Source organism: Perca flavescens, chromosome 23, assembly GCF_004354835.1.
Source record: "Perca flavescens isolate YP-PL-M2 chromosome 23, PFLA_1.0, whole genome shotgun sequence".
NCBI classification, from domain to species: domain Eukaryota; kingdom Metazoa; phylum Chordata; class Actinopteri; order Perciformes; family Percidae; genus Perca; species Perca flavescens.
This window is the reverse complement of record NC_041353.1, coordinates 10009475-10022554: the sequence shown is the minus strand read 5'-3', so window position 1 is coordinate 10022554 and position 13080 is coordinate 10009475. Positions and strand designations below refer to the sequence as shown.

General features: G+C 38.6%; 1 protein-coding gene across 1 annotated transcript; it reads left to right on the top strand.

The window, feature by feature from the left end:
- Positions 1-4371: 4371 nt before the first annotated feature.
- On the top strand, positions 4372-12944 carry tcp11l2 (t-complex 11, testis-specific-like 2). The gene is made up of 10 exons (XM_028571223.1): positions 4372-4505; positions 6987-7156; positions 7614-7746; positions 9291-9411; positions 9671-9894; positions 10052-10188; positions 10354-10538; positions 10966-11147; positions 11292-11464; positions 11649-12944. Exons 1-10 carry the CDS (start codon positions 4501-4503, stop codon positions 11909-11911), a joined length of 1593 nt encoding a protein of 530 aa, XP_028427024.1. The 5' UTR covers positions 4372-4500; the 3' UTR covers positions 11912-12944.
- The last annotated feature ends 136 nt before the right edge of the window (positions 12945-13080 follow it).

Genomic DNA, 13080 nt, shown 5'->3' with positions numbered 1-13080 from the left:
AACCCCTTCTTCTTCTTCTACGTTTTCCATCATCTTCTTCTTCTTCTTCTTCTTCTTCTTCTTCTTCTTTTGGGTTTTACAGTTGGCAGTGTTGGCATCCTATGCGTTGCATTACTGCCTCCTACTGGTAATTACTTATGGGATTATTTTTGTGCCTTTAATTCCAAGCAAAACCTCTCAAGTATCAAACAAAAATCACTAACTCAAGCAAAGAAAAATTGTCATCTCAAAAGTAAAACTTAAAACTTGCAAACAAAACATTTGTGTAGTCCTAAACTATTGGTCTTTTGTTTGTTTGATAATACGGTATGTCCTTTTGTTAACAGTTCCCTCTGCTTCTTTCTCAATGATCAGTCTTTTGCTCTCCATTGTGTCTCTCCATCATGTTTGCCTTAACTGCAAACATGACTGTAAACAAAAGGACATATTATCAAACAAATAAAATATATTAAAAATAGTTTACGACTACACAAATGTTTTGTTTGCAAGTTCTGAGTTTTACTTTAGAGATGAATTTTTTTATGCTTGAGGTAGTGATTTTTGTTTGATACTTGAGAAGTGTTGCTTGGAATTAAAGGCACAAAAATAATCCCGTACCTTACAAGAGCTCAAACTATTTGATTTCCAGATTTTTTGTAAATTGGGCAAAAGTGTGTGTGTGTGTGTGTGTGTGTGTGTGTGTGTGTGTGTGTGCGTGCGTGCTTGCGTGTGTGTGTGCGTGCGTGCGTGCGCAAGATTTTCCCATTCCATTTGTACTTTTTCACCTGCGCTATTGCCACCATTTCCTTGATTCAAATTAATTAATCGTGAATTTCCTTGACTAAAAGTTTAGCAAATTTGATGCACAACAACTCAATCTTATCAAACACTGTATACTTTATTTCTTCCTGTCCCTCCTGGTAGGCTACATCTAGACATTGATAAATCCACACAATGTCTTTATAATAATATTTTTGTACTTTATTGCTCCTGATTGTCACCCTTTGTCCCTAACAGTGACCTTTGGTTTGATTGGTTGGGTTGGAGGATGGGTAAAACACAGAATTTTCACCCAGGAGAGTGGGGATCGCGTCCCGCGTGTGACTTTTTGTCCCGCGGTGTTTCCATGTTTGTTGTTTTCCTAAACCCAACCCAACTCCGTTGTTCTTTTCCTAAACCCAACCAGTTGTTCTTTTCCTAAACCCAACCCAACTCCATTGTTCTTTTCCTAAACCCAACCAGTTGTTCTTTTCCTAAACCCAACCAGTTGTTCTTTTCCTAAACCCAACCCAACTCCGTTGTTCTTTTCCTAAACCCAACTCCGTTCTTCTTTTCCTAAACCCAACCAGTTGTTCTTTTTCTAAACCCAACCCAACCCCGTTCTTCTTTTCCTAATCGCAACCGTTTTTATCCTTAATCCAACCCAACCCAGTTCTTCTTTTCCTGAAGGCAACCTGCGTGTGACGTAGCCTCGCGATAACACGTAGCCTCGCGATAACACCTCGCGATAACACGCCACTTGGCTTTAGGAAAGTGGCACATGCCAGGACATGCCACTTCTGGCTGCCACATGCCACTTAAAAATCTAACTCTTACTGCACTCAGATACGGCATATGAAGGAAGTCAAATTATTTTTACAAAATAAGAATCTATTCTAATATGACAAAGTGTACCACATGTCTCATTGCAACACGTTAATTTTTTTCTTCTTTTGAGTCAATCAGAATGTAGTTTTACGTTTACACTATCAAAAAAACTAAAGTATATACTGTATATATCTTTATTTAGTATTTTTCCTGTTGTTTGTGGTTGATGACTAGGCCTACTATACCCTTTAATTTATTATTGTTAATATGAGCTTGCTTGGACTGAAGAATTAAAATGTATGTCTGTGTACCTCATGCAAAATAATATCTAATTTGGAAGTTTTTATCTTGGGCTCATGTGTGTAGTCTTTATTCCGTGGGTTAATCATTAAATTAAGCAGTGCTATATTCATGCACCTATGTGGTTATGATCGCTTTCCTGAAATCTATTAACTTCATACAGATAAAGTCAGGGGACTGTGCTAAACATCTGACCCAGTTTTTTTTAATAAAGAGGAGTTTCAAATGAATGTGCCATTTACAGGACCTGCGCTATCAGAAAAGGTTCTACTGTATTTTTTATCACATCAACTTCAAGGTGAGATTGTTGCTCTGTGTTTCTTCTTTCAAAATAATGACTCATTGGTCTCTTATGATGGAATGATTTAAAGTGGTTTAATCAACCTCTAATAGTTTAAAAGTTAAAAAGGACTGGACATAGACAGACATCAGAGAGGGACTGGTCAGTTTACATAATATTCACCAGTAGAAGAAAATTGTAGCAAGTCTTTCCTTTAATTATTTATCAGATACAAGAATGGGTGCAAGAACTATCACGCAATAATAAGGAGGAAGTTTAGTTCCATATTGTTTTATTGACCACAGCACCACTATAACTTCAGGTTTTGGGTGGTGTATAGAGAGACTTTGTTCAAGTGTCTTTGATTTTGAGACAAATATTCTTTCATGTTATATTTTTTACTGGGTGGTATTGTCCATTCATATGTTTATCTCATTCTCCCTGTGTGTGTGTGTGTGTGTGTGTGTGTGTGTGTGTGTGTGTGTGTGTGTGTGTGTGTGTGTGTGTGTGTGTGTGTGTGTGTGTGTTTGCGTGTTGTAGTAAAGAGAGAGATTGGGAGAAGGACGTTTGTGTGAGGTGGACCTGGTCACCACAGACCCAAATCTTCTCAGCTGTTGCTACTGTCATATGCTGCACTGTCTCTTCATGTGGCACATTTAGTTTGGCACATTGTATGGGTCACTTCTTATATCATAACAAGGTAATACAATGTGTAATCAAGTGATGACTGATTAACAGTAATGTAAATGCTATATGCCCTAATACCTGATACACAATAATGCAAAGTATAGCCTCTTTCTTGCAGTTTTGCACATATCATGTAAGACTCAATTTCTCAATTTCTTTGCACAAAACTCTCCAGAAAGTGCCATTTAACGGTTTATTTTTCATATAACTCAATTTTAACTAATGCTGAAAGCCAGGTTTGTTTCTATTGACAAAAATATACATTATTAGGCAGGCTCTTTTCCAGCATACATTTTTTCTAAAAATGCCCCGCCCACAAAATTCGAGGTCGGGAAGTTCGACTAGAATCTGAGTATGACCACGTCAGGCTACAAGTTCTGACCAATAAGAACAAAAATAACAATAAATTCAATCTGCAGAAACAAGATTGTATAATTTTTTTTCCTTTATTGTATTTATTGTTTTGTAACAAAATGTCATGTTTTGTAGGGAATTTTAAGAAGAAGTACATTTGTCAAAGCTTACTCTGAACACAATTGACCTCAATGAGCATAAGTCTGACAGGAATATTTCTAAAATGGCCTTTTTAAAATTTTAAATAGATTAAACTAAACCGTAAACCCACAATAGGATACACTCTGATATCTCAGATAAGTAAGAGTCATTTAAACACATGTAAATATTGTGAAATGTGAAATAAAAGAAACAATTATTATTAAGATATGAGCAGCACGTTGGTTTGTATCCAGAAAGAAGTATCCTAATGCAGTTTGCCACATCTAGTGGCCGCCGGTAACAGCTCTTAAACTTAGTCTCCATCAACCCCCATATTCCATTACATATCCTTTGGCTGACGCTTTTATTCAAAGTGACTTCCAATAAGTGTAGGCTATTCAACCATGAAGGTACAAACTCGCAACAGCAAGAATCACATCTAAGAAGTAGCTTCAAATAAGCTAAGTAGCCTACCACGTAAATGCAATGTTGTTATAACCATCATTTAATTCCAGCTGTCCTGATAAGTCTTAACCCAAAAATGTAATGATTTACTTTGGGGGGGATTTACTTCAAATGCGGGGTAACTAGCCTACATGGAGTGAGACCATAGACAGTATATAGAGTGAGACCCTATTACAATAACACTTCTGTAAACACACTGAGCAGAGAATGTCTAATAAGGGGAGAACTTCCACTCTCGGGAAAATTCCGGGTTGGTACAATGGGGCTAATAGGGAGTGAGATAGGGAGTGAACAGGCTCTCCATAGACAGGCTCTGACACTGAGGTCACATCCGTAAACAAGACGCCCCACGTGAAGAAGAGCAGAGCGTACCATTTCTACCAAGAGGGAGATAATGATGAAGAATGTTATATAAATTTGCCTTAGCTAAATGTGTGCATTTAGTTTTATGTACCAGTTTAAAACGTATACTTTAATCGAAAGACTTCTTTACTCTTTCTATAATCTTTAATCATAAACCTTGTGTTTGCCTTTAGTCGGCTGTTGATTGCCCCTATGTATCGCATGGTTTCGTCTGTTTGTCCTTAAAGCCAGCTGGGGTAACTAAAGACCTTTAAACAGAGAGCAATTTCACAGGACGACGACGACGAATCTTCTCTTCAGAGTTGAGCTATTTTTGGTATTAGTCTCCTTTTCCGGAGACTTGAATGAGGTAAAAGTCGCATTTGTTAACCACATTTTACTCTATTTGAAATTGCGAATCATTCGGCTGGTACTGTTCGCAACTACTACGTCCATTTTGGATTTGTTGTGGAGCAGAAACTTGAGTACAGCCGTCGAAGATTCCAACTATCACGACAACGCCAATGTCAACGTATAGCTGCTATATAAAATTATTTCGGCTGTTATAGCCTGGGCGTTTGGTCAAGTAACAAAGGCTGTCATGTAAACAATGCCATGATATAAGCAGTGACGACTTTGACGGTTATCTACAAAATGTCTTTTGCAGTAAGGGCGTAATGCATGTTGTCTTACTGTCATTTTGATCGGGTTCTGGCGTGGGCATATAAATAAAATGTATGCTACTACATGAAATGTTGGGTACATGTTATGGTCTGCTGCTCAGATCACGTGTCACCCACTTCTAAGGCGTGTGTGGATATTTTTTTTCTTTCCACGTGCACAGCAATGTAACCAAAGATTTTCCATGTAGGAATGACGGACAGGGAGCTGCAGCCAATAACGAGACTCCCCGTGTAGTTAGCCCAGCCTCCCTGATCCATTGCTTTGTTTACATTATACTGCAGTCGAATATGGATCCCTGAAGATCCCTCTATCCATCGAAATACAGTGTACAATTAACAGTATATTTTAAATCAGTCAAAACCATTGTAATTGTTAGTCTTTTTTAAATCACATGTCAAATGTTTAGGTTTTATATTTTACCTATTACTCAGAAGATTTCTTATAATGAAGCAGCAGATGACCGACTTAATCCATAATCTGGACTGTACTGCTCCCATCACTCTAGATAATCTCTGAAAATTGGCCTGCTGCGTAGCTGTGACCTAGCTGTCAAGTCTAGCAGATAATGTAATGAATGAGTTGCACAGCGGGGGATACATAGAAGTCACACACTCCCTACACCCACCCCCACCACTTGAGCTATCTTTAAAACCAAAAGAGCAGCGAGGGAGTGTGCATTCATTTTTGGCAGGAGATAACTATGACCAGGGACAGGAACACCCAAGGGTCACCCTGTCAGCACTATGTTTTATACAGTGCTGGCAGATAATATAAGAAAGGCAGTACTAAATTAAAGGTAGTCACGATACATTGTGGGTTTTTATTTAGCAAAGTGTGCAATTTGTGTTTTTTGATTAAAAACATGTACACAAGTTCTGTGGTATAGTTTGGCTTTAGCTTGTGTTTTTCTTACAAATAGTGCCTTTTCTTTCTTATGTTATGTGTTTTTTATTTGTGTGGAGGACAGACAACCTGTAAACTGGTGTAACAGGATCGTTCTGCCGGTTGAGAAGCCCTCTGTTGTCCCATGTTGCCCTGGAGACACAATTGATCTCAGACGGGCCTGGACACAGTGTCCCTTTTGTCCTCAAGGAATACAAGCTTTTGTTTAAACGTAGTTATGGAAAAGGATTCAGTTTGTTTCCTGACTTTGGATAGTGTTGGAGACCTCTGTGACAGTAAACACTCAACTCAGGGACACTGAAAGTGTTTTTCCGAGGAATTACTTAATGCACTATTAATCGAGTTTAACAATAAGTTGATACAAAAGGCAGCTATCTCTGTTTCCATGGAGACTGGCCCACAATCTTTTTTTTTTTTTTGTTACAATCCGCTACTGCCCTGGCAACCGCAACTATTGCATGCAAATTAAATGCACAAAAACGGAAGTGAGTAAAGCAAGCAAACGCCTAAAGTTGAGAGGGCAGACACATTCATTTTCATCTTATATGATAAATTCAATACACCATAGGGCTGTCAAAATAACCCAAAAGGACGTTTCCTATTAATATTCCTATATTATACTGATGAATATTCCTTCTTAAAAAAACTAATCAATTTTTGCACATTATTTCCATAAAAAGGGGAAACGTATAACAAGATGCATAATTACTTGTATAGGTATATTTATTTCAACATAAACATGTCTTTTAAAAGATTTACATACCTACACTGAAATAAACTAATAAAATGGGGCCCTATACCGTAAAACTTAAGAGACAGTAGACCTTTCTCCCTCATTCTCTGCACCGTGGTTGGTGCTAGACTGAGACCCAAGCAAGCAAGTAAGCAAGCTAGCTAACCAGCTGGCCGATCGGCCGTTAAATTATTACAATTTAACAACTTAATTTTTAAACCAACCATGGATCGTTTTGTTTTTGTCTGTAAATGCCATGAAAAGACCAAAACCAACCATGCGTTAGTCTGTCTCTCAATACTTTTCTAACATTATGTACTCTGTCTTTGGCTCTCAGCCCCAAGCCTATTTTTTTCAGAGCAGCTTCCACACAAAGGAGGAATGATCACCTGTCACTTAAATTCTAAACCTGTTCCTGTGTTTCTGTTGGTAGTAAGAAACCCATTAACTTGTGATGTGCTGAACATGAAACCCGTTCTGCTGAAGTTATAGCTAACAAGCTAAGGGTTGTAACCATCTTCTCATGTGCAGCTATAACCCTAAGATGCCTCTAAATAATGAGCGACCTGCATCCACATCCAGCGGTGAGGATCAAGGCAGCGATGTGGAGTCATCGTCAGAGCGCTGTGACAGCATGACGTCGACCAGCAACCGTGAGAGCTTCACTAGCGACTGCTCCAGCAAGCATAGCACACCTTCCTGTGAGTTTGCCACCTCAGCTTTTCTGGTCTCTCCATAAGCTCAGTAGACAACTGACTTTTTGTGTCCATGCTGGTTTTCCTTTCTCAGGAAAGGCCTGTTAGTTAGTTTCTGCACTCAGACTGCACTTTGACAATTAATATTTATAATTCCATTTTGTTTGTACTGATAATGTTCCAGGGCTTCCAAGGGTGTCTAAAAACCATTTAGGCTTCACTACAAGCCTAAGATGGGATAACCAATTAAAAAAACTTTATTAAGGAAAGCAATGAGATCTAACAAAGCATTTTTAAGCAGAAGCATTGTTGTAGTTTGTGTTTCAGAGCCTGTATTTTATCCACAATCACAGAATTTTGCATTTATCATCATGCAACTTCAACGGTCAATTTTATGCTCTCACATTTTTTAGTTAAAGCTCATTTTCATCCGTTTACAAAGTTCAATATTTGGTTCCCACAGCAAGCCCACCCAAAACCTTAACCCTGGATGTAGTCATGGATTCTGCCAGAGACCTGTCCAATCTCAGCCTTGCCCATGAAATGATTGTGAACGGCAATTTCTGTCTGGAGCCGAAAAGCCTGCCTCAGGACAGGTATGTTATGAGAAGTTCTCCATTTGGTCACACCCTGATCATGTTTTGTGGATTATCAGTGAACCTAAATGCCAGTTTGTCAGCGAAGGGCTTTACAAAAATATAAAGGTGGACCTGAGCTTTGATTACAAATGTCAGGTTTTATAGTATTTATACTTGCCGTTGCTTTGTACTATTCACTAGTAATGGTGAGATGATTATGATTGTATAACATAACTGTATATTAAACTAATTGTATATTAAACTAATTGCCTTGAGAGGAATTTGGCTATCAAATGTGTGTAAAACCTTTGGTCATAATACAACAATGGCAGGAGGGGCAATGTTGGTATTCTAAAACTGGAAAGTGGCAGTGGTTTACCTGGGCAAAGGGCAGTGTATTTGCTTGTGTATATCATGGATGTATAATAAAACTGGTGTAGACTCGAACCACTTCCTGAACCATTCGCATCTGGACGAGCAACGAGGCTTCGGAGGCATCGATGGCGTAATTTGTCTAAAGTGATACAAGCCCCGATACGCGCTTCATGGAAAACTTCTGGGATTGCTCTCTAACTTTTCACACTCTATTAGCTTTGCTCACAGAGATTTAACCTTTTTAATTCATTATAAACTAGTTTCCCAGGATTGACAAGAGTATGTGTACACCTCATGGAAGGGAACCTCTATCACAGAATACTAATGTGTGAAACTGATATGTGAGTTTTCAAAGGAACATGAGACAGCGGAAATCCAAAGAGATGCCATTATTTGTGCCCAACTTAAGGTGAATGATTAAAAACGGTGACAAATTATTAAGGAGAACAGCTTAGACAAACTGCATCAACAAAGAGGAACCGCAGTTTAAATAAACTAGGGACATGGCATACATTTACAGTATATAGGGGCTTCTCTACTAATACCTAAAATGTCCAGCCATTGTTTCACTGCCTGTGAAGGTTATTGCTACTTCAAAGTAAAGGGCATTCTAATGACTTCAGTTAAAGACAAGGTGAATTTACTCAAATTATGTCAAGAGTTCAGGCCCCATATTTAATAAGAATAAGTACCTAATTTCTAAGTGTATTGATCAATAAAATTGTAGAAATCTGATAGACAACCTTTTGATCATATATATCTTATAATACATTTAGATCTGGATTGCATTTTATAGTAAAGAGACGGATGAGAAATGATGCGTACACCATACTTCACCATTTCTACTGTGTTCATTGACCTCTGTCTCTGTTTATCTTAAGCACAACACTGAACTGAACAAGCGAGTGAAGAGGACAGACATTAGAGATCAGGGGAGCAAAGGAAAGGAGTAGCATTTCTTTATTGAAGAGTGGACAGCAGCAGATAAGATTATATTTTCAATGCTCAACAAAAAGATTGATGCCATTTTTTTATTTTTTTTATTTTTGTTTTTTTTTATTAGGAGATCTATGTCTGTTATTTAGTACCTTGTGCATCATTCCTTCCAAAGCCCATTTCAGAAATGGCCATTTTTCCTGAACGATTATATACTCCGCTAATCTAAATCCTCAATTTTCTTTTTTTAGTTTATGGAAGATAGTTAGAGATATTGTCCACAAGGCCTTCTGGGACATCCTGGAGTCGGAGCTGAACGACGACCCACCTGAGTATGGGCAAGCCATCAGATTATTGGAGGAGATCAGAGAGGTCAGCACACACAATGTGATGTTTACAGCTTCACCAGATCTGTAGAAATGACTTTATTTCTCTGATTCCATACATTTATTTGCTGCATGATCTATATAGCAGTCCTCTTACATATTAAAGATCCTTTTGTCACTGCTTCTCTATTTCTCAGTCTTCTCCTTTTGTGACTGGTATATGTAGAAAAACGGCAACGATTGCGCAACGTCCCTTATTAATTAAATTCTAAATCATGCTTTCTATCATTTTCCTCTTTGGACAGATATTACTGTCATTTCTTAATCCGGGTGCCAATCGAATGCGGACCCAGATTATGGAGGTGCTGGACATGGATCTGATTCGTCAGCAGGCTGAGAACGATGCTGTAGACATCCCGGGGCTTGCCTCCTACATTATCACCACCATGGGCAAGATGTGTGCACCAGCCAGAGATGAGGAAATCAAGAAGCTCCGTGAAAGCTCCGATAACAAAGTGACACTGTTCAGGTAAATAAACACATGGCATTTTAAAAGCTTTTGAATTGATTATTAACAGATCTTGTATTGTCAGTCTGAGAGAAAAACTTGAGTTTTCCTATTTAGCTAATTTGTAAGAAGCAAGTCAATCACAGTGGCTTTAATGTTGTTGTTTTTTACCCTCCAGGGAGGTCTTCCGTGTGCTGGACCTGATGAAGGCAGACACAGTCAACTTTACAATCGATAATCTGAGGCCTGTGCTGCAGAGGCAGGGTGTTGAATACGAGAGGGAAAAGTTTCAGAGCATCCTGGACAAAACACCCAGTGAGAGAACAAGGACACTATTTTCTCTATAGCTTTAAATACTGTGTGTTTTACTATTTCTGTTGCCAAATATATGGTCAGTGGAAGAAATGCATAACCTTCTGTTAATTGTCAGAAAAAAAGTATTACGAAACCAACTCCTCAATCTGTATTGCTGTGATAAAGGTGCTTTGGAGCACACCACCTCTTGGATCAAGTCAGCACTGGAGGAGCTGTCGACCACCATCCCCAAAGAACAGCCCAACGGCCCGGGGAAAGGACAGCGACTGGTTCCCGGGCCCTTTCAGATCCTCAACACTGCCTTTCTCTGCATCCTAACATGGGACTATGATAAGAGTCCACTGCCTGAGGTGCGTTTGTTTTGAATGTGCGTATGCAACAAACAGATATTACCTTTTTTGTATATCGGGTGTTATTTGTGAAATGTACATATTGAAATATTTATTTTTATTTTGCAGGGGGTTGCCTGCTGTAATTATCTTTTGGTGGAAGCCATGATTTTGCGTAGTCTTGTTGTAAACATGAATGTGTGATGTTACCAAATAATGAGCTAGATAGAGGTACTGGTAGGTGGATTCAATTTTGGACAGAACCTGGCTAGCAGTTTGTGCCCCTTTCCAGTCTTTAGTCTAAGCTAAGCCAATCTTCTCTCCGCTCCATACTTGCGCACAGGCATGACTCTAGTATTCATCTTTTCATCTAATTTAAGAAGACAAATGCGTGTATTTCCCAAAATGTCAAACTATTCTTAAGTCTCTTCTTTTGCTTCTTATCTAGACCTGGATGACTGATGAGACACGTCTGCGAGAGATTCAACGGCAGCTCCAGCAGTATCAGGCTGTGAACGAGGTCCTGCTCATTGTCTACAGCACCGTTGGAGGGCCTATCCAGGATCTGCCCTCCCTGTCTGACCGCATGAAGAGGATGATTAGTGTGCTGCTGGATGGGATGCATAGCCCGTCAGTTAATTCTTTTTTTTATTTTTTTATTCATCTTAAATCCACAATCTGTATTCAAACATACAACTGATTATCATGGGTTATTTGCTATCAACTTTATGTGAATTAGGAGCTAAAATCAGAACACTCCTCTCCTATCTGTAGGGGCTTTAACCTAGAAGAGGCACTAAAGGGTGTCAGTGCTCAGATCTGCTGTGAGCTCAACAAGTCTTTAACAGAGAGGAACTACCCTGCCCTGACCCCAGCGTTGCAGGGCACCCTCACAGGCCAGATCTGCAGCATCACTCAGAAGGACAATCCCATCCGCACTCTTGTTGGTAAGATGGAGTGAGCGGGAGTGACTGTGTGCTTATTTTATCTTTTTGCGGGACTGTAAAGATGTTTTCACATAATATTAATTGGAAGAGAAATATGCATAGTTGTGAGTGAAATTGTCGGTTTTTTACTCCAACATGAAGGTTTGTTTGACCGGTTATTTTCCTTCTCTTTGTGTCTGTGCAGAGGATCGTGTGCAGCACTACTTCATGGCACTCATTTGTGATCCTAAACCCCAGGTCAAACTTGAAAAGGTACCAGCTGGCTTGACTGCTATCAAGCCTGAACTAGCAATGATGGGAGCAAAGTTCATCTCCCTGGTTAACTACAACAAGGCTGTCTATGGACCTTTCTACGCAGATATAATAAGAAAGCTGATGTTCAGCAGCAACCCACCAGCAGCAAACCCTCCTCAGGACTCCATTCAGGACTCGGTCACCTCCAATTAAAACCATACTCTTGTGTAGTCAAATGAGTCTTTTTTTTTGGTCTACTAGACATAGCTAAAGCTAAGGAGATATTACCATAGCTAGGCAGTACAACTGCTATCAGGCCACTGGAGTTACATTCATCGTATTGTAAATGTAGTTTATCACTACATTTAGCAGTAAAGGCACTGCAGTGTAGGCGCTATGCATTAGACATTTAACGTGACCTGCATCCTTTGTGATAAATGCTCTAAAATATGCTCTCCTGTGAATATTTACAGCTGCAAAACCAGTGTAAGTGTGATCCATTTTTGAACCTTATGGTGACCCCTACATTGTAAATGTGTTTGTAGTCAGACTGTTATTGTGGAGGGAATCCACAGAGGGAAAAGGGTGGAACCTTAGAATGTATAAAGCATACAGTAAGCTTTATGAAGCAAAAGGAATATGTTTGTATATTTAGAAAAGTAGCATATCAGATTTCTTATGTATAACAAGTTATTTATCACTGTTAAAATTCTAAGGTATATATTTTATATATTATAACTATGACAAAACATGAGATCGCCCCTTTCCCATTGAATTAGTCCTTTTGATTGTTCTTCCTTTAACTTTATCAGCCAGAAAACGAAATGTTCTGTATTCCTGTTAATCCACTGATATTACTATACAGCAAAAAAGGAAGTTTAAAAAAATGAAGTTTCGGATTTTGACTTCGAAACAGCTTTTGTCTGCATGAGTAGCTTTGTGTTGAGGTTAAACAATTTTTCAGTTTTTACTTGAGTAACTTGTCACATGTATGTTCTATCCTTTACTTATCTGCCAGTTGAATACTTGTTATGTTGATTCTGTTACATTTTGAGGTACTGTAGTTACAGTATTGCTGTGTTGGCTGTTAGAACCTTTGGGGAAATGAAAGGTGCTGAACTCAAAAGTGGGCCCAATGATGCACAAAGAAAAGCAGTTGCATTCTTTTACAAAGGTTTACATGGAAATGTTGAAAGTTGTTGTTCTCTTCTTTATCACTGTTATTATAATAAAACTTCAAAAAGACTACTGACCACATCATTTATTTGAGGCAAATTTGTTAATCTTAATGTTTATTTTTAATCTTTTTTCAAATACTTTTACCTTAATGATTGTCTTTCGCTAGTTCAAAGGCTATTCAATTATTACATGTGTAGAACAAA